This window comes from Martes martes, assembly GCF_963455335.1.
Source record: "Martes martes genome assembly, chromosome: 1".
Lineage (NCBI taxonomy): Eukaryota > Metazoa > Chordata > Mammalia > Carnivora > Mustelidae > Martes > Martes martes.
This window is the reverse complement of record NC_137888.1, coordinates 4,748,394-4,770,985: the sequence shown is the minus strand read 5'-3', so window position 1 is coordinate 4,770,985 and position 22,592 is coordinate 4,748,394. Positions and strand designations below refer to the sequence as shown.

The window sequence follows — 22,592 nt, the reverse complement described above, 5'->3', positions numbered from 1 at the left end:
AGGACAGACTGAGGAACCCACCAACCCAACGGAGCTTATGCGCTGTGCCAGCTCCTGTTCTAGACATTAACAAAACAGAACAAAAGCCCTCCTTTCTGGTAGCTTATGCCCCACTTATATGCCCTTCAGGCAACCATGGTGTTAAAAAAAAAAAAAAGACACTTGAAAAATTACTACCGTTATTTTTCAACTGTTATTACAATGTATACGTCTACCACTTACTTTTTTATCAGTATCGAAGGACTTTCTTCAACATATGGCTCTAATTTTAAAAATCCAAACTCAATGTCATTGACCACACTCTTTTTCATAAATACTGGAACAAAATAATTCCCAGGATGCTTTTCGAAGTTGTTTGTGAAATAGAGGGTTACGCATATGATCCTGCTTAGCTGACTCACCTAGGTCTTATCTATGAACAAGACCAATTTTCCCATTTGCCCCTGCAATTATTTAAAGGGAGAAGATGCAAGAATTCACTTTTTAAATTTTAAAATTGTCCTTAAATAGGTATCATATCAAATTTACCATAGTAACCACTTTTAAAGATTTTTATGTATCTATTTATTTATTTGAGAGAAGGAGAGAAAGAAGGAGTTGTGGGGAAGGGCAGAGGGAGAGGGAAAAGCAGACTCCCTGCTGATCAAGGAGCCCAATGTAGGGCTCGATCCCAGCACCCTGGGATCATGACCTGAGCCGAAGGCAGAGGCTTAACTGAGTGAGCCACCCAGGAGCCCCACTGTAACCATTTTCAGAGCACAGTTCAGAAGTGTTGAGTACATTTACATTCCTGTGAAGCCATCACCATCATCCATCTCCAGAACTTCTGATCTTGCAAAACTGAAGCTTTAAACAACAGCTCCCCATTGTCTCCCTCTGCCCGTCCCTTTCACCCCCACACTACTGTCTGTGTCTTTGAGAATTTGACTTCTCTAGGGAGCACACGTGAATGGAATCCCACAGTACTTGTCATGTTGTGACTGGCCTATTTCATTCAAAAGAATGTCCTCTCAATGTCTATCTATGCTGTAGTATGGGTCCAGAATTGTCTCCTTTCCTCAGGCTGACTAATACTCTCTGCACGGACCACATTCCTTTCCTCCAGTCATCCGTCAGTGGACGCTTGGGCCACTCCCACAGTTTGTCTGTTGTGGACAGTGCTGCCATGCACGCAGGTGTGCAAATATCACTGTCAAGATTTATTTTCCAAAATTAGTCTCCAAACACTTTTGCACAGGACGGCACGTCTCCTTAAACCACCATCAGTTCAAACAAATAGAAGGTCAAGTCAAATGTGTGTTTTTCAGGTAACTCGTACCAGAGAAAACGCTGGGCTTTCATCGAGTAACACTGCTATCCCATTAGGAGAGAGCACCTCCGGGTGATTTAAAATGGAAGCTGAGAAGGGCGCCTGCACCACAAGGCATGAAACCAAGTTCTTCATGGAAAGGATGTAATTTATATCCATGTTCTAATTAGAAACATGAGCACATAAAATTTCTACAAAGAAACACCAGGACAGTCTTTGACTGCATTTACTTTCTTACAGAGATATAAAACTTTATTTTCCTCTCTGCATGAGTCTAGCAGAAAATTTACACACTGCCCTTAATGAAGGAATATTCGGAGGAAGATCAAAGGCAGTGAAGAAAATGATCCAAAGGTTGGAAACTGTAAAACTTAGAAGAGTGTAAAAGAATGTCTCCTACAGAAGAAAAGACTAAAAGAGTAGCCTGGAAAAGAAAAAAAAAAAAAGTCTACACACACTAAACAAACAAGAATAGAGATGGGGATGACTATGGACAAAGCAGAAAAATAGACAAAAGTAGAAAACTAGCTCCGGGGTCTGGAGCAGGGCAGTTGAGAAGAAAGCCCATTACCTCCTTTCTTGTCTCCAATGCCGAAACCATTCACTGGCCTTTATTGGGACCAACCTGAATCCATCCAAGAGAACAGAGTGAAGTCAGTGATGGGGTCGAGGTGTAGTAAGTCAGGTAGAGTCCACGGGGACAGGGAATAAAGGACACAGCGTGATCGAAGCAAAGAGGTAGGAGTGAGCAACAGGCCTTGAGCCATCTTCCAGAAGATATTTTTGGGGAGCATAAGGGACTAACAGGCATTCCCTCCCACCCCCACAATAAGGAGCTTTCCCTATTATTAAAGCTGATCAATTTCTGAATGATGACATTACATAATACGGATTCTCTCCACCCTGTTCATGGTACCACCATCCACTAAACTCCCTACGCCAACAACCGGAGTCATCCTTGAAGGTGGTCCCTCTTTCATCTGTTATCTGTCACACCCAGTCTACCCACCAACATACCAAATCCTCCCCAAACATCTCCCAGATCTGTCCTCTTCTCTCTGTCCCCAGGTCTACCGATCTGGTTGAGTCTCCAGTGTGTCTCATACTCATTCATCCAATGATCCATCCAATGATCCAATGATCCATTTGCACAGAGCAGCCACAGTCACACCATCCCCCTGCCCAGATTACAACAGGTTCACATCATCCCAATAAAAAATCCAAACCCCTTGATGGGCTGAGAAGTTCCTTCGTGCCCTGGCCCTGCCCACTTCCCATGCTGGTCCATCTAGGATGCCTTTGCCTCACTTGAGGACCGCATGTGGCTGGTCCCCTCATGCTCCTCCAGCCCAGCATAAACACACATCCTTTCTTTCCCTTTCCATACTGGACTTGCTTCTCCATACCAGAGCTGGCCATGATGGTGTCCTGCTTTACAGTACAAAGGAACAAAAATGATGTCTAGAGAAGTACAAAATAGAATCCAAATCCAATAAAATCTGAGACACATATATGCTAGATTCTAGAAAAGCAGAATTCTTAGATTTGTTCTACCCCTAGGTGGTGCTTGGTCCTATGACAACATCTGGCCCATAGTTAACCATTAATCACTGAACCTAAGGTCTAAAGGAATACCACTTTTGTATAAATTAGCTTTAGTGGCCTTAAATTCTAACATACTGTTTCCCAAATTATAATCTGAGGAATATCATGGATGGTCTTGGAAGATAAAAATAAATAAAAATAAAAATTGCAGTGATCACTTGGGATTTGCGCTGCACGGCCCTATCGCAAAGAACCGTGTTCCCATTGTTTAATATGTACTTTCCTAATTCTCTAAAGCTCAGAATCCCCATGAGCGTCTTCTGTCCTCTTAACCTCTACACAGACACAGCTTAGGAAATGCTAGTCAAAAATATCTCATCAACTGAGAACAAACACTCTCAACTAAGAGAAGCATCACTAATCTTAAAGAACATTTTTTTTAATGGTTCTAGTGTTGTCCCAGAATTTCAGAGCTCATAAACAGCAGGAATACAACAGTTTATTTAATGGGTCATTAATTTTTAAAATATGACGTTTCCAATCTGCCTGTTTCTGGCTTGATGACGTACAATTGGTCATGTTTAACCGTGTACTCCGAAGGTTCAAGTAAAAAGTGATGTGGTTTGTTATCCAGGTGCTTTTTCTCTGACTTCTCGTTACAGAGAATTTCAGACATACACAACAGATAGGTACGGTCCTGGTGAGCATCCACGTGTCCGCCACCCGTCTCAGCACCGATGCCCTCCTGCCACACCCAACCCTCCCCACACACACACACACTAGATTCATTTGAAGTCAATCCCAGGTATCTAAAAGGTACTTTTTAAGATTTAAATGTTGGCTAATGTCTGTTACAAAGAGTGAGAAAGCCATAGGTCTCACTCTGTTGTACAGCCATACACAAGCATGCACACATACACACACACACACAGTCACATACACATCCACACACACACACTCACATACACATCCACACACACACACAGTCACACACACACACTCACATACACATCCACACACACACACAGTCACACACACATCCACACACACACACAGTCACACACACATCCACACACACACACAGTCACATACACATCCACACACACACAGAGTCACACACACATCCACACACACACACTCACATACACATCCACATACACACAATCACTTTGCACGTTTACTAAACAAGCAGTCCCGGCTGCTTCTGACTGTAGGCTGCTGTCCCCGAATTCACGTCATGGCATGGGAAGGAGCATTCACGGATCTCTCCCTCACTGTTGATGAGGACTACTAGGTATAAGATATTTGTCCCAGACCACAGGGACTAATCCACTAGCACAGTTCCGACCGTCAGATCAGTCTGCTCCACACAAACCTGTCAACAAAGCCGGTCAGCAGGCTAGCTCAGAGAAGAAAAAAATCAATACGCCTTTGAATGAATCACACGGCTGTCAGGGAGAATACGGGTGTGCAGGCTGAGATGCACACATCTGGCCAACTTGCCTTCCTCTCTCCCAGCCCTTCTCTCGTTTCCACCGGGTGTGCCCACCCTTGCACGAGATGCCCACTCCAATGACAGAGCGCCAGTCACTGTCCCTAATTTATAGTTTCTGTGTCACATACTTCTCTCAGAAAGGGATTTGAGGCTGAGGATAAATGAGCCAAATTTAAATGAAAGGAAAAAGCACTCCATCCTAAATTGCTTTAAATTCTGGTCACATGTGATCATTATTAACAAATACACTTCTCTGTAAAACTGGGTTTTACAACCCACGTCACAACCTCATGTACACGGAGAAGTCTATTGAACCTTTACAGAGGTTCAAGCTCCTATCACTTTCAGCATCCTGCTATTTATTACTCGTGGGGTTTAGGAGCGTGGACACTCATGCTATCACAATTTAACAACCCTCCAAAACAGACATACCCCACATCACACATCCCTGAGCCTTCCCGTCTTACTTCTGAATAACTATCTCATGAGGGTACATACCAAAGATCTATAAATCAATAGCCACTATTAGTAAGAAGTAATTCAATCTTGGACTCTAGATTGAAAACTGAAGCAACTGTGGGTATATATTTCTCCCACATACAGCAAACAGGTATAAAAACAGGTAAAAAACTTGAGATTATCAGCGATGAATGCATAAAAGGGGTTGTCTAGCTTCATTGCTTTTCCTTGGAAGACGATCCTTACGTACACCCTTACCATCCGTGAAGGATTTCTTTTTGAAAACCTCAACATAAAATTAAAGACATTTACAATCAATGTTTTGGCAATTTTGATAGAGGAAGAGAGAAGCATGTATGCACTCATCTTTTGCAGCAATGAATCAAATCTAGTAAACAAAGAGCCAGAGATTCAGGAACATAAACCCGAGCTCATGTGTTCAAGACCATAAATAAATTATGTAAGGGGACCCATGAAAGTCACTCATCAGGCCCCAAGGAAATCAGAGGTTCTGCGCATCTCGTGTGTAAAATCCACTTCAGAGTTCTGTGGAGACCTTTTGCTAGAAAGTCACTGAGGTCACGGCCAGCGATAGGAGGCTTAGGCTCCCTTCACTTGCTGATGGGATAGCACAGGAGTCCGCAGAAGAGGACACGGGTAAGACAGGCACTGTGATATTTTCTCCTCACTTAGTGGCAGGAGACAGAGTGGAATTCAGCAGAAGAGGGGCGTCACTGGGACACAGATTGGGACAGAAAATAAAGACAATGCAAAGTGTACAGGCTGTGAATCATGTTTGTGGATCATTTAAAGGATGTCTGCGAGGCTGAGATACAGTCCTCTCCAACATTCGATTATTCGTGGCGGGGATTTGCAACCTAGATGATTTTTTAAAAATCCTGAATCTTAGGATAATTTTTTAAAGCACAAATTACTTGAAACCAGAGCAGTAGAAACGTGCCACGTGCACCCAGATGGCGCGTTGATTTGGCTTCTGCAGAGGGCTCAAGTCTGGCTGCATTCCCTTTTGGGAAATGGCCCTCCTCAATTCCAAGTTCATTTGGCTTTTTCAATGATAGGGTTTCAATTCGAACAGATAACAATGCCAAGAACTAAAAATTTCACCATCTAATTAGGGAGGGGGAAACTCAGTACGGCCTTTCTTTCCTAATATCATCTGTAGTTTGAAAATGACTTGATGAAGGCTCTTTATAAAAAGCCCCTCACTTTTCCTGGTACGGGAACAATTGCAGCGAAAGCCACTGGCACAATGGAGTGGGCACAGAAGCAGAGGAAATGTATGCGTGACAAAGGGAGCAGAAGGAGCAGGGACAAAGAAGAGATCAGAAAAAGGATGAGGCCGGAGATTTCAAGGTCAAACTTCATTAAAAAAGAAAAAAAAAAAACCACTACCTGATGTGTCTATCAGAAGGTTTCACCCGGGTGGACACCCAGTTCGTCTGGGCGAGGGCAGGTAAAGATGGCATTGGGAGGGTGTAGATGGGTTGCAAGGTTGATGAGGAGCAGAAAGGCTCTTGAATTCATGCAGGTTTGGGTGTGATGTGTTTCCTGGGGATCTACTGTTCCGTAGGTCGCATTACCTCCTCAGCTGGTCCCTGATCCAAAATAAAGTCTAGAAACATCAATCTAAGGACATTTCTACCTCTAGAGGAATATATTTATATTTTAGAATCTACCAGCACACATTCCCAGATATGCAATATCTCGTTTGCATGAAAATGTGTTTGAAGTATTCGATATTGAAATGAAATGCAAAAACTCGGGATTTTTAAGTCTATTTCCAAGTGACTTATCCTGAGAAGCACAATTTTCAAAGAACTCGACTTGAAATTCTGACCAGACCCCTCTGTCTCACCTGTGCACCTCTCCCATGGGCCATATGATGCTGTGGGGCACCAGGGTGGCTCAGTGGGTTAAGCATCTGCCTCGGCTCAGGTTATGATCCCAGGATTCTGGGATGGAGCCCCGTGTTGGGCTCCCTGCTCAGCAGGGATCCACTTCTCCATGTCCCTCTGCTGCTCCCCCTGCTTGTGCTCTCCCTCCCTATTTCAAATAAATAAACAAAATATTTTAAAAAATAAAAATAATGCTTTATTACAGTAAGGGCTTAAATGAAAGTAATAAAAGATCTTTAAGTTACTAGTGCAAAACAACCCCCCCAAATCCCACCGAGTCCCCACTTTGCCACCTCTACTGAGGTGACTGCTTCTTTCTCCATGAAATAATTTTCCAACACAAAATCTCTATCTGTCAGAGATAGAGATGAATGAGGCTTTAAGAAACATTCCCATTGTCACCCAGACTCATATGGGTGAGCCCTCCCGCTAGGCAGCTGCCATTTCTGCTGTTGGTCATGTGACCTTTCTAAAGCCCCACCATCCACATCAGAAAGACACTCTTACCCTCCTCCACACAGGAATCCTCTAGTTTTCAGATGTAGCAGCATAAATTGGGGAAGCACGCTGATCCATGTTTGGAACAGGTGCCCCTACACACAAAAGCTATATAGGAGAGTTGACTGTGTTTACTGAAGGGGTATGTGTGTGTGTGTGCGTGCACGCACACTTCCCTTTAGAGAAATGAGTAAAGTAAAACGTAAGGAGTAAAAGCTTGGCTGTGGGCCTTGTGCATTACAAAGTGTTCTAAAATGCCCCTAAAAGTCTTGGCGTGGAAGGATCTCCTTTGTCTTATACACTCACCCACACTATTCAGGGCTAAATTTTAACAAATGTCACAGCACAAGACTGGAAGGTGACAAAAATAAAATCATTTCATGAAAATAATGGGAGACAGCTTTTGCTTTGGGACTAATAAATATTGGTGATATGGGAATATCTATTTCCCTTAGAACATTGTCATTTTGTGAAAATTAGCTGTGAAACACCAGGTTGCATGGGATTTGACCTGCCCAGACACTTTGTACTGGGAGGAGAAGTTGATGTGAAGTTGTGCCTCAGAGTAGTAGAAGAAAATAGATAGGAAAGTAAAAGCTCTTCTTAAAGCATTGAGAATAATTTGAAAGAAAATACCATAATTTTAATAGAACAGTTGCTCATTCAACATTCTTTCAATAAATATTTATCAAGCTACCTTTATATGCCGGGGATCATAATGTCATACTTGAGGTCAGTGGGAAGGTACGATTTTAAATAAAATCAAAATTAAGAAAATAATTCTTATCCTAGACACTTTCATGTATTTGGATTCTTCTCTAGTTGGGGAATAGTCTTTCAAAAAACATGAAGTGTATTGTCCCCAAACCACATGAAATGTCCTAGATATGTCAACTATCCAAAGTCATACCATATTTGAAAGTGTTTTCTTGTTTAAGTAAGCTGTGGCTGTTGTAAGTTGTTTGTCATTCAGTTGACAACTTCTGTTGACTCTGAGACGCTTGGGTGTTGTAGAAAACCAAAACTTTTCAAAAGGCAGAACTTCTACTTTCTAGAGAGGGAGAAGCACGAGGTAAGCCCCCAGGTGAGGGCATGAAACACGGTGGCCTCAGTATTCTTATCTGGGAAGTGGAGCTGCTGAAAATAACCACCTACAGGGCTGTTAGAAGTTGTTCAGTAGAACCTGACATAGGTCATTAGCCCTTTACTAACCCAAACGTTTTCCAAGTGTTTCAGCGTTAGCTCAAACCTTTCCTCAAACGGGTCTTCTGATTCCTCTCTGAGGGTAAAAGTAAAGAGCCTCTTAGTCTAGTTCATGGCTCATTATACACTATCTGATTGCTGTTTAAGAAGAGTAAACATTTAATAAATCAATCATTTATTATGATAAAACCCCAGAGATTATGAATTCAGTAGCATTCTAATGCCTTTACATCGAAATTGCAGGACTCCAGGTCATCCGGTATACCTGGCATTTTAGTAATTCTTCTCAAATAAGACAATTTCTGCGTTTGCTCCCTAATAAGCTCACACAAGCAGTTTCTTATTTGCTGGGAAATCATGCAGTCCCGAGTGCCTGCTGTCTGGACCAGGAGTACTTCACACAGAAGATGAACACCAACACCAACGCCAACATTTCCGTCAAACACTGTTCTAAGCATTTGGTGTAGATTAACTCATTTAATCATGACAACCACCTTATGAGGTAGTTCCTGCTACTGTTGCTCTCATTTTCCAATCGAGGAAACTGAGACAAAGAAAAGTTACGCGATCAGCCCAAGACCCCCGTGGGGGCTGTGGTGGACTGGGGATGTGGACCTAGACATCAGCTCCGGGGTCCATCCTCGAACTTTCTGACTAGAGAGACAAATACATAGCTAGAGACCAGGAATTGGCTAGGTATTGATAATTCATGGAGCACCTCCCCAGGCATTTCTAACATTTATCAAAACACTGTGTCCAATTCTACAGAGAGGTAATCAATGGTTGATGCTCTCATAGCTGTGACATGGGGACCCAAAGCCAGGTCTAAGTTCAAACCCAAGATGTCACACAGACTGTTGGCAACAATGAAAGGTGAACAGAAGCCTGGAAGAGTGACCCTGTCAGGAGATTTTGAAAACAGCCTATATTTGTTTATTTACTATACCTGCCTATTAGCTTCTCCACAAAAGACATCTTGATGATGCTCACACAGAGCAGCATGTGCAAGATTTTCAATTCTTTAAACAGCCCAGATCTGGACAGTCAATAGTGTGCATCATCACTATGTTTCCAGAAGCCAAACAGACTAAAATATTCTATAACACCCCCCCCCCCTTTTTAAAGCTCTACACTCAATGTGGGGCTTGAACTCGAGACTTTGAGATCAAGAATCACATGTTCTACCAACTGAGCCAGCCAGGGGCCCCAGCAAATACTCTCATTCGTTTCCCACACACAGACACAGGATAGTCGGCACAAACAGGGCTCAGCTGTAGATGTTTCAATCCTAAGTCATTGTTTATCCAACAAAAATACAGTTGCTTTTGGATTGACTTTTGAATTTGGGGTACTTTGGTAGGAAATTTTTAAAATTTTTTCTTGTTTTTTAGTTTTTTTTTATTTAAATTTAATTAGCCGGGACACCTGTGTGGCTCAGTTGATTAAGCCGCTGCCTTTGGCTCAGGTCATGATCCTAGGGTCCTGGGATCAAGCCCTGCATTTAGCTCCTTGCTCAGCAGGGAGCCTGCTTCTCTCAGTGCCTCTGCCTGCCACTCTGCCTGCTTGTGTGTGCTCTCTCTCTCTCTGACAAATGAACAAATAAATAAATTCAATTAGCCAACATATAGTACATCATTAGTTTCAGATGTAGTATTCAATAATTCATCCGTTGAGTATAACACCGAGTGCTCATCACATCATAATTTTTTTCTAGTATAGTTGACACATAAGGTTACATTGGTTTCAAGTGTACAACACACACCATATGATTTCACTTGCATGGGAAATTTTGTATTGCATATAAGTTTTCAGATGGCTAGCCATTTGGGAAATTTATTATTCATTTTTCCAGTAATAAATGTTCCCCTTTCCCTTAGGGGAGGGAAGCCTAGGACTCTAAATTACAAAAATATCCACTGCTACTGAAAATGGGATCATTTATCAGCAGCGTGAGAGTTCAGTTTAGCAACAGATGGCTTCATATATGTTGTTTACTAATGTGTCAGTGCAACCCAGAACGCTGGGTGGGGGAGCAACGGAACATGCTGAGTTCCGAAGTGGCAGAATTTGGTTGAGAAAGTGAGTTTATGCGCATATCCTCTACATCAGTCAGCTCAGACTACCACAGCAAAATGCCACAGACTGGGGGGCTGAAATAACAGAACATACTCGCACCGTTCCGGAAGATGGAAATCAGAGATTAGGGTGCTGGTAGAGTCGGGTTTTGGTAAGAGCCCTCTTTCCTTTTCACTGGGTGTTCACATGGCTCTGTCCCTCTTCTTAAAAGGCAATAGTCCTACTAGACTAGAGCCCAACCTTTAAAACCTCATTTAACCTTAATTACCTTTTAAAGACCCTATCTCCAAATATTGGGGGTTAGGGCTCACGAATGTAGGGACACAATTCAGTCCATAGCATGATCTGAAAATATAAGTCACGCAGTTTGCCTGTAATCCCTGATGTCTTGGCTCTGGCACATCTTGCCTCTGTCCCCATCCTGGTCCCCAGCCTAGTCTGATGCAAGGGCAGGCTACACACCGCTGAGGGGGAAGCAGCTGACGGTGGGGCTGCTGGCGGGCATTCTAACACAGCTGGGGCAGGGCAAAGGGGCCAGCACGGGAATAGTCATTCAGGTATGGGCACTCTGCACTGAAACCCTCTGTTTTTTGTTTCCTTCCTTTTGAAACTGTTTTTATTTCAAGATCTCATTTGAGACATGTTTGTCAGTTGTCAAGCAGGTGATAGAAAAACATGTAAAATAGGTATAATAGAGGATCAAAAGACATCAGAAAGGTTTGTTAATGTACTGGGAGCATCCTCCCAAAATCCATGTCCTTCCTGGAACCTCGAAACATGACCTCATTTGGAAATAGGGTCATCATAAATGTAATTAGTTAAGATGAGATCATAGTGGAGTAGGGTGGGCCCTTAGTCCTATCTGACGGGTGCCCTTATAGATGAGAAGAGACACAGAGACATGCACAGGACAGAGGCCCTGTGACCAAAGAGGCAGATACTGCAGTGACGGTGTCTAGAAGCTGAGGAACGCCAACGACCAGCTGAACGGCGAGAGGCTCGGAGAAGCGCACAGAATAGACTGTCCCCCAGAGCCTTCAGGGAGAGCATGGCCCTGCTGGTATTTTGATCCTGTGCTTCTAGCTTCCAGAACTGTGACCGCATACATTTCTGTTGTTTTAAGTTATGCTGTTTAGCACCTACCTGGTGATACTTTAAAAATTAACAGTTAAAATCCGGAGGGGGAAAAAAAAAAGAAAGGAGAAATTCAAAGGCAAATTCATTTGTGCTTGGAAAGCATGCTGAATTCTGCTTTAGTTATGCTCTGTTGGAGGTGGCAGGAGGGGAGCAGACAGTGCGGAATTAGCAAGCCCAGGAGAGAAGACAGGCCCAAAGTTAGGATCATCGACATAGACATGACGGACAAAGGCCCAGGAAAGAAATGAGATGACCGATGAAGAGAGTGGAGATTGAAAGGAGCTGGGGGTGAAGAGTGAGTTTTGGGGTCTATTTACCATTCTGAGCAGGGAGGAAAAGATCAGGAAAGTGATAGCGCAGAAGTAATCGGAGAGGAGAAAGCCAACCAACGGAGGAAGCAGGTCGACGGTGCAGGTTCTTCAAGGAAGTCAGAGAACTTGCCATTGGAATTTGACGCTAGGAAGTCCTAGGTGACCTTGAAAATGTAACTTTCAGTAGCATGCAAGTGGTAGAGACCAGACCATGCAAGATTAGGAATGCACTTTCTTTCTCTATTCACTTGCTCTCACTTGCTTTCTCTATTCACTTGCTTTCTCTAGCATTTGGTGCTGGGCACATTCAAAAAGTGATTGTCCAATGGGTGACAAGCAAGGGGCCACCATCACTGAGAAAACTGCCCTGTACAGAAACCAATTAACATAATAGGCCTAGAACTGCTTTCCTTAACAGGCCTGCTTGCAAGACTGACCCTTGGCTGGTGTCTGGTAATTGGAATTTCAGGAGGATTCCTGTCATCTCACTGTGTCTAAACTATACAAACAATACAGTTTCTTGAACACCTAAATGCCTGTTATCCTTCTGAGAGTCTGGAATTAGGTTACATGTCAGGCAGAGAGTACCTACCTGATGGACCTCTAGTAAAACCCTTCAACACTGACTGTCTAATGAGTTCCCTGGTAGAGAACATTTTACACTTGTTGTCACTGTTCCCTGCTATGGAGATTAAGTGTGACCTATGTGATTCCATGCGGAAGAAAGTCCTGGAAGCTTGTGCCTGGTTTCCTCCAGACTTCTCCCCGCATACCTTTTCCCTTTGCAGATTTTGCTGTGTATCCTCTCGCTGTAATAAATCTCAGAGGGGGGTAAAATTATATGCTGAGTCCTGGAAGTCTTCCTAGCAAATCAATGAGCCTCTGGCACATGCATAAAATAAAAATTCTATGAGATTAAATCTAAGACAAAAAAAAAAAAGCTGGATTGAGAAGTGAAATATTCAATTTGGAATTTTAATATTCTACCATTTTATTAGGGGAGGGACCAGTAAAACCATTTTCTATCCACATATGGGAGCTGAGGCAGGGTAAAAAGACATTCGCTCCCCGGTCACCAGCTAATCTGTGGGAGCTGCAATCAGTAGCCAAAATCCCCTGGTGATGCTTGGTAGGAAACTAAGCAGTGTGTTAGGCTGACTGAATGACCCAATACCTTCATGGCAGAAGGGGTGTTTCATAAACATAAACACACACACACACACACAGACAGCCTGACATGTTCCAGAATAAATTTGCTACCACATTTTCCTTGTTTTTCCTTTCTTCCTCCATCCTTCCTCCCTCCCTTCCTTTCTTCTTTCCATTTCCTTCCTTCCTTCCTTCCTCCCTCCCTTGCTTCCTTTCCCTTCCCTCCTTCCTCTCTCTTTCTTCCTTTCTTTCTTTCTTTAAGATATTATATTAACATGACTTTAGGCATGTGTCTACTTGTCTCAGAAGTTCAAAACTCAAAAACTTTTTTTGTTGTTGTTTTGCACTATAATCTTGAATACAATTTCCAATTTTGAGAATGGGAATGTGTCTTCTCTCTGAAGGCTGACACTTAGTAGACTTTCTGTTCACTCTGGACCATTCAGGATCTCACTAGTGGCTTACTGCTGAAATGCCAGACTTGAGCCACCGCTAACATCACCTTCATTCCCAGCGTCGGCAGTTTCTCTGCACTCCCCAGGCAGGTTTTAATTACTTTCAGGGGGCAGTGGAGTAACATGCAAAAACTAATTTAATGAAAATAGACTTAAGTGGCAAAAGTATGATCAAGTAATGGCTTTTAAAAAAGAAAGAGACCAGGACCCTCCCCTCCTGTGCGCATGACCGTTTTTCAGTTATCCTGCTTGCCCAAAATATAGCGTGGTGAGAATATTACATCTCTCCACCTTTCTAATTCCAGTCTCCTGCATCCCTCCTGTGCTGACTTCCAGTGTTTATAGTGATGCTCCTACTTCCTGGAAATCAAGATAGATAGATAGATAGATAGATAGACAGACAGATAGGAGGGACAAAGGAAGGAAGGAAGGAAGGAAGGAAGGAAGGAAAGAAGGAAGGAAGGGACGAGCTCCTTTAACAGTTTCCGTCTGGACCTACAAATCTCTTTTTCAGTGACTGTGAAACCAAGGCTTCTTTGTTCCTGCAGCTCCCTGGTGCTTGTATTTATTTATTTTTTTTAAATTTACATTCAATTAGCCAACATACAGTACATCATTAGTTTCAGATGTAGAGTTCAGTAATTCATCAGTTGCATAGAACCCAGTGCTCATCACATCCCTGATACTTTTAAAATCAAAGACCAGGCTTTCAGATGGCAATAGACCTGTCCCCTAAATCATTTTGATGTTGATCTCATTCCCTTTACTCACAAGCACCTTGAGGGCAGAGCTGGGTCTTATCACCATGGCAACCTGAGCCGCTTAGTCGCAGGTCGCCTTGAAAATGCTCAGTGACTATGAGTAAAATGAAAATATGAGTGCCTTAGGAGGCGAGGACGTGTCCTCTCTTAGAGTTACAGGTTTCACGGACAGAGACAGCCAGCCACATACAGCCCTCCTTGCCCCCAGCAGCTGAGCCCCCCACTCCAAAAGCCAACAGAGCACATCAAACCCGCTCTTAGTTTAAGTTTGCTGAAACTTGAAAACCTTGCCTACCTGGAGTGACTATATCTGCAGTGTAATTGCTTTCCCCATCCTAAAATGCAAACCAGCATTTTCTTAAATGGCCACCGCTCCTGGGAAAGCTTCTGTTCCTCCCCGGGCAAAAAACACTGCAGGTGTGTGTTCCTGTGACGGCTGCAGCTCTGCCTGTGCCCATGGTCACACCACACACAATGAGGTAATCTCCCCCCTCGGCTCCCTGAGAGCAGAAGCCATCTTGGGGCAGAAGGGAGGGGGGCTTCTTCAAGTCCAAATCCCACCTTATCTATGGTGACCAGACCCAAAGACCGCATCTCTAAACCACCACGAGTATTTCATGTGAAGTGCTGGGCTAATATCCCTTGATATTTAATGTGGGTGGAAAATTGTTCACTTTTACCCAAAATACAGGAAACCAAATAATCGTCCATGGACTTGAACTCATTGATCCTAAGAGATAAAATTCTCCTTGAGTCATCACTAATAGAGGTGTTCAGATGGGAAATACCGCAACAGAAAATTGGGCCAGTGCTAAAGAGGGAGACAGATTCTCTGGGAATAGTAAAATGTTCACTGTTTCCATTTTCCAAATCCAGTTACCCTTGGGCTGTGTCTTTGATGTTAATGTAGCTAAACCCCCGGTGAGATTCTCAGAATTTTATCAGAGGAAACAGACACAGAATACTGGGCTCTCTCATTGCCAGCCTTCCTAATCGGAAAGAAACTCTCCACGGGCCACTGAGTGAAACCCAAATGTAAAGCTGTCGATATTGTTCTTTGCCAGGATGGGGTCCTGTGTCTCCTATCAGCAGTACCTCCCAAGGCACATCGCTATCCACACTACTACACTTTTATGGGCTACATTAATATTCTAATATCTAAAAGGCTCTCATTTGGGCTTCGAGGAAGAGAAGTGATAAGGATGCGGGGAAACGAGTATGAACCTCATTGCTCCTGCTTTTCCTGGCTCCTTTCTGTTAGGTGAGAAGACAATAGATCTGGGTCCATCCCCTTCATGGAGGACAGTAAAGCACAGCGTGCACCTGTCCCTGAGATGCATTCCCTCCACACATTCCCCAGTTCCTATCATCCATCGGCCAGAGGATGAGAGTGAAGGGGGACCACATGCCATCCCATGGTCAGGCGGAGAGCCCAGGGAGACAGCAAAGCAGAGCACACGGCAACATCAGACATTATGTGCCTCTCCTTCCCCGGGGAGTTATGGGATGCATACTTTTCAGTCTGTGTTCATAGTTCCGGCTGCAATAAATACGTAAATAAAATGTCACAGGCTGGGTGGCTTCAACAAGAGGCATTTATTTTTCACAGTTCTGGAGGCTGGTCATCCAAGAACAGGTTGCCTCAACAGCTGGGTTGTGGTTAGAGCCCTCTTCTGAGATTCAGATGGCTGCCTGCTCCCTGTCCTCACTCAGTGGAGAGGGAGAGCCCTGGTGTCTCTCCTTTTAAGGACACTAATCCCATCATGGCGGGCTCTACCTTCATAGCCTCCTCAAATCCTAATTCTTCCAAAGCCTCCACCTCCGAATACCATCACATTGGGGGTTGGGACCTCAACATATGAATTTTAAGGGGACATGGACAGTCAGTCCATAATAAGACCATTGGAAGATTCTTTCCAAAGATCATTTAAAATAGACGAATTCATTTATGCTCTTAATTTGGTGATCTAATGACCTCATATGACAAGAGAGGCACAGCTTGACTCCTGAGTCTAGAGAAAGGCCAACTTAAACCTCCCCTGGAAAGAAATCAATGCATGACCTCATGTATAATAAGCTAATGACGTAACTGTTGGAATGGCTAATGAATCCATGCGGATCACATTGAAACCCAGACAGACATGACTGGTGCTTCTTACCCCTGCAAGAACATAGCCCAGTCATTAATTTCCTCAGCCAAGGTAAAGGCCAAAAATTAGTAAGACATGCCCATAGAAGCCCTTCGTTTCTTTTTATAGGAATTCATCGATATTTACTTTTTTTTTTTTTTTCCATTGGAAGGATTTCCTAGGTGACAGATACCCCCTCACCTTAGCCTAGATTTCTAAAGAGCCCTGGCCTAGAAGGTCTGCAGCAAGTGGATGCCTGCTGACCAGAAGCAGGCCTTGCCTCTTTGGCCTCCCTCCAGGGACCTTGGACCTAGGAGGCTGAGTGCAGGGACAAGAGTGGAGGCCCAGGGGACAGGCCTCTCCCTGTGCCAGTGACCTCTCACCATGAGCCCTGTGTGAGCAGGGACAGTGGCCAAGGCCCTGTGTGGCCTGTGGGAGCTCCAGCTTTCTTGGATCAGTCCTACTCCCAGTCTTCTCTCTCCACTCTACGCACCGCAGTGGAGTCTCACACAGCCTCGTTTCCATGGAGGATTGATTCACTGCCTTCTTCCACCGAAGGAAGTGACGTGTGCAGATGAGGCATGTTTCCTGGGAGCGTTCCCAGCCAGACTCACTGAGGGCTGGGCTGTATTGGAATCCCAGAAAGACTTACACGAGGTCATGGCCCCTGCCAACCACCAAATCTAAATCAGTTCAGCAAGGAGGCACCAGGGCTATCTGTTTATTTACAGATCACAGACAAACTGACCTTTTAAGACCATCTGCTGTGCATCCCATCTGGAGGTCCTCCTGCTGCCTACAGGACCCAGGCCCCAGGCTCATCCTCTGAGCCTCCCGGCTTCCTATGTGCAGTCACCCGTGCCCCACCTCACTCAGGGCCCTGGCCGCCAGCGAGAAATGCAATCCTTCTCCACTAGAACCATTCAGAAGCGGCTTATTAATTAAGATCATCAATGTTTTTTAACCATCTTATCACCTCCAATGGCTTCATGACCTCCTTCCCCGGGCATTTTTGGCAGCCCTGATGGGTGGAGCTTGGGGGCTGGAAACAGGGTTCAACAGTAAGCCACTGTAAGTTGCATTATAAGGATAATTTGAAGACTTCTTGTTCACAGATCATAACACCTCACCCGGGCACTGTTCTCAGGTTAAACTCCCTGAGAAGTCAAACAGCTCAGACTCACACTCTTTCTAAGTGTGTCTCGGTCTCTCTGTCTCTGTCTCTTCATGTCTCTCTCCATCTCCCTCTCTGTAGACACACACACACACGCATGCATGCATGCACACACACACACCCTATGAGCCACATGGAGCATGCTTGCTTAAATGCCTACTTACAAAACAACAAAAGCTTCCTACTAAAGTATCCCTCAATGAGATCAAAGCCTACACTATACTGGTTTTCTGGATGCTTTTGTGCAAAAAAGAAAAGCCAAGTGCTTATCCCTGGCCCACATGGTTTTTAAGTTTTTGCTGAAGGGTAAAGCTTCCATGCATGACTGAGGAGATATGGGCATCATCAGAACCCATCAGCAAGACCCCAGTTCCGTGTCTGCATATCTGTACCCTCTCTGCTCACCAGATATAAAATTCCTTTTATTTTATTTAATTAGGTTCATGTTTGAAGAAAAAAGTCTTATTCACATCGACTGCAACAAGATGAAACCTCATGGGGATACCAGTAATTAAAGAAGCCTAGGAAACATAAGAACACACACAGTGTATTTCTTAAATATAATAACCTCTATTGCAAACATATAAAACATCTATGGCTATAGATGTCCATATCGATAGGTATATAAAACCTTCGGTAGCTAATTCTTTTTCTCACCCAGATCTCTAGTGGTTCTCCCCTTCCAGGCACATCTCACTGAACAAAGGTGTACCATGTGACCTGCCTTGGCCAATTAAATATTAACAGGAATGACATATGTCTCCTCAAATAGAAGCACATGAAGGCAGAATGTAATCCTCCCCTGTTCTCTCCCCCTCCATGGCAAACCTGGAGGCTGTCTGATGTCTGTTCTACAATGGCCGAGCCTCCATCAGCCCAGGCCCCTGAGTGTGGGAGACTGTAAATCCTGTCCCCCATCCTCCCACTCAGTGCACCCACAAGCCCTCACTACAAGCGTGTGAATGCCCTTCCCTTCTGGCCCTGGGCTCAGCCAGAGGGACTTGTCATCAGATTTCTCCATCTGCTATTAAGAAACTAAAGTGACCTCGGAAGACAAGCCCTTAAAACCATTAATCAAAGACAACACGTAGGGGTGTCCAGCTGGCTCCATCAGGAGAGCACACGACACTTGGTCGTAAGTCCAAATCCCACACCAGGTTTAGAGATTACTGAAAATAAATAAATAAAATTTTTGAAAAAACACAACAAATACAAGTGTACAGGTGAGTCTATTACGATTATTTGCAATCACATTTCAGTCACTGAGCTCAGTATTTTCTCAATACTTTAAATTATGATGATTAGCCAATATAACAGCAAGGCCTCTATCATTCACCAAAGTTCAAGGGACTCTGACTGGACAGTGTTAAGAAAACCTGAAAACGTCTGTTACATGCCAGTTTACTGGATATACTTCAAAGATCAAAGATACATTTTTTTCTAATGGGTTAATGACTGCTTTAATGATCACTGTACAGTAACCTACACTGTCTAGAGAATCAATAAGCTGAAAAACAGAAATGCTATGTCACCATGAGAGCTTATTTCCAATTTCACATGTCAATGAACGGGCAAAATTTTGGTGGTATTCAAGAGTTGCATGAAAGCATGTGTGTGTGTACACACTTGCACACACATCCACACAGATGTCTAGAAAAGCAGTCATTTATAACCTGTTATAGTACACTGGGTGTTTATCACCACTGTTCTCCAAAAGCAGCCCTGGGTCACTCACTACCCAAAAATGAGCAAAGTAAAAACACTGAACCCTTTCTAGGTAGACAGCAAGGGCACAAGAAATCTACTTAAACACCATAAGACTAGAACTCTAATATCTTAGAAGAAAATATCAGTTGCATCATTTCCAGGTTCTGAAAACAAACCCATAAATTTTATATATATATATATATATATATATATATATATATATACATAGTCTGAGTAGAATCTTCAAGAAAGAGTTCAGAGACATCACATAGCTCTTCAGACATTTGAAAGGGTCACAGCAGACAAAACCAGAGCTTCTGTTTTCCAGATTATAGTTTCAGGCTATCAGTCCTAAGTATTAACACCAAAGACTCTCACAGATGCAAAAACCCTCCTGCCCTATTTTCAGGAGCAGAAATAAGCCAAAATTGCCTCAGAGAAGTAGCATGATGGTTATATGTCCAGTAACTTATTTCTATCCATCAGTCAATTCACGGAAGAATATCGGAATCGAGCCACGAAATCTAGCAACCCAATTCAACACCTGAAACAGCCTCGAAGAAGGTGAGCCCGGCACCCTGTGCCCCAGACACACCTTGCCTACCTGAGATGAGGGACACGGTGTCTTTCTCCCAGGAGACGACGGTGACGTACGCCTCCACCGAGGAGGGGATAATGCACTTGAAGACCGCAACATTGCCTCTCATGGTTTTCTGGTCCTCCACACGGACTGTATAGGGCTCCCGTAAAACTGGAAGGCAAGAAGACCCTTGGTAAGACACCTTGGCAGGAGTTCATTGTGGGAGAACCTCATTCAGATACATGTGCTGTAGCTTACATAGAGTGATCGTACCACCTACAGTCATTGGGGGGAAGAAATTGAAGAAATCTGCGGTTGATGCCTTAAAAACTTTCATCCCATTCACAAATAAACTACACTTTTCTAAAGGGCAAGAGTATATCTAAAAACAGCCCATCTGCCTCCTCCGTGCCCCTGGAGGTGGAAAGTAGCTTCGTAAAGAAGCTGTGATCATGGGATACTGCTCTCCCTGTCCCCCGGGGACAAAGGAAGAATTTTCTGACTATAAAGAAAGAGTTGGAAAAAATCAAGAAAGGCAACCTCTCCTGGGATTTCTTAGAAACTACATGACAAAGTAACTCTGCATAAGTGATTTTTTTTTGACAGTTGCAAAACAGTCTTGGAAACAACTGTTCCTCTTCCCGTGACTTCAGAGGGATGCTGCTTAGCGAGCCTGCTCCAGCACCTGCCCCAGCACCTCCCAGAATAGGAGCATCCCTGAAAACTCCCTGTGGGGACACCCATGAGCTGGCTTCCGGGTGGGAGGCAGGGCGGCAGCGGGGCTCAGAGCCCACCCTGCAAGCCCACCTGCCTGGGTTCATACCCAAGTCCAAACACTCGTACAATATGAGTGAGTGGCCTTGCCACCTAGACAACAGGGATTGTGGCGATAAATCTACCACTGGGGGAATGTAAGGACTCGGTCAGTTAGTGTGGGTACAGCACTCAAGGTGGTGCTCGCCATGAGCAGGTGGGATACGGCTACGTGTACTAGCAGCTAGAACTGGGTCCACACCATCACCGACATGAGGAAGACCTCTGTGTCCAGGAGAAGGAGAAATCAGGGCTCTAATCCAAACCACGCCTCACCCCAACTGATGAATATGGGTGCAAGCCTCACTCCCTCACAGCTTTATTTTCCTCAGGCTTAAAATGAAGGGGCTGAGACAGGAAGATTCTCGAAGTCTGAGTTTTAGAAGCCTGGTTTCCTATGATAGCCCCAGAGACAACTTCTCTCACCATCCATTCAGCTTTCCTTGTGGTTTAGCCATTTGCTGGACAAGTATGGGTCGAGAAAACTGGCCGTGGAATTACTTTTTAAAGAAATTAGCATACCACGAAAATAGGAATGAGTTTCTAAAGGGAACTCTCTTAATAGGCAGAGGTGAATGTTCTAGAAGAAACATCTTTAAGATCGGCGCTAGTTCTGTGACATGCTGAGTATTTTAGTATTGGAGTATGGCCTTATTCAGAGTATCGCTCCCCAAAGCCCGCTTTTAACATCAGTATTTAATATTTTCCTCACTTGGAGAATTTCTTTCACTCCTGTCTCAAACCAGAGAGATTTTCGGAAGTTTGGGACTCTTCTGAGACCCCCCACCTCCGCACTCCCCATTAGCAGTCTGATGCGGTGTGCCAAATGGTGATTCCACACCGCTTGCAAAAACTCCCCAGGGCGATAGCTCAGGGTGCCCAAGAGCCTGGCCTCAGAAACATCGCCATTAACACAGGGGCAGGAGCTGACTTTGCACAGGAAAATAACTCAATCGGCAGCACTTAGGGAAGAGCGGTGGTCCACACTCATGGGTCGGAAAGAGGCGACAAAGAGGTAAAGAAACCAAACTCCCTAAGGAATGAGGATTGAACTGTGGTGGAGGGAAGAAGACAGATGAGAGGATAGGGTCGAGAAGAGAAGGGGAAGGTGCTGGACAACATGGCCACGCGCCAAAGAGTCCATTAGCACAGGGAGGTCACTGGAGCAGGTGCAGGAATCCAGTGGAAGTCTGCGTTTGTGCGATGCTGGTTGGGAACTATAAGATCACTTCATCTCCCCAAACTTCCAGGGCACTCTGCCTCACACGAATGGCTCAGGTGGCTTCACACAAATTTCATGGAAATTAAAGCCAAAGAAGTGCGGTGCAAGAGACGATGCCCGTCCAGCGACAGAGGAAGCACTTTCCCGGAGGACATGCAGTCCCGCCCTAAGTGCGGTCACCAGAACCACAGAAAGGGGCCCAGTGGGGACTTGCCCTTTTGCACCCAAAGTCCTGCACCCTCAGAACTCCTCAGTCCAGGCCTCTCACACATACCATGGGACACCTTCTCCTCTTCAGTTGCCCATAGGTCTCACCTGCTCCCTCTATCCCCCACGTCAGACCCAAGGAGCCCAGATCTTGAAGCCGGGATACAACTAGGTGTACTGCATCCCACCCAGCGCAGAAAGAACGGGGCATGGAAGGAAATGCTCCACTCCCTCCCTAGATTCTTCTACAAAGAGAGACCACACAGGGAACCTTGAAAAAAATTAACTGTAGAACTTCTAACAATGCTTGGCACATAGTAGGTGCTGAATAAATGCTTGGAACGTGAATAAATAAAAATCACAGAGCTTTCCTGTTGCAAGTACTTCTAACCCTACTGTAGAATACAGTATTTTTTTTATTGTGTTATGTTAGTCCCCACACAGTA

The 22,592-nt window shown here is 44.3% G+C and overlaps 1 protein-coding gene across 2 annotated transcripts in view; it reads right to left on the bottom strand.

Annotated features, from left to right (window-relative positions):
- DSCAM (DS cell adhesion molecule) overlaps positions 1–22,592 on the bottom strand; it is a gene marked incomplete at both ends in the record, with an annotated part of 750,628 nt that overhangs the window by 572,387 nt on the left and 155,649 nt on the right. For both annotated transcript variants that reach the window (XM_080825484.1, XM_080825483.1), the window contains one exon: positions 19,929–20,075. In XM_080825484.1, the coding sequence (XP_080681610.1) occupies positions 19,929–20,075 (147 nt within the window). The remainder of the gene's footprint in view (positions 1–19,928; positions 20,076–22,592) is intronic.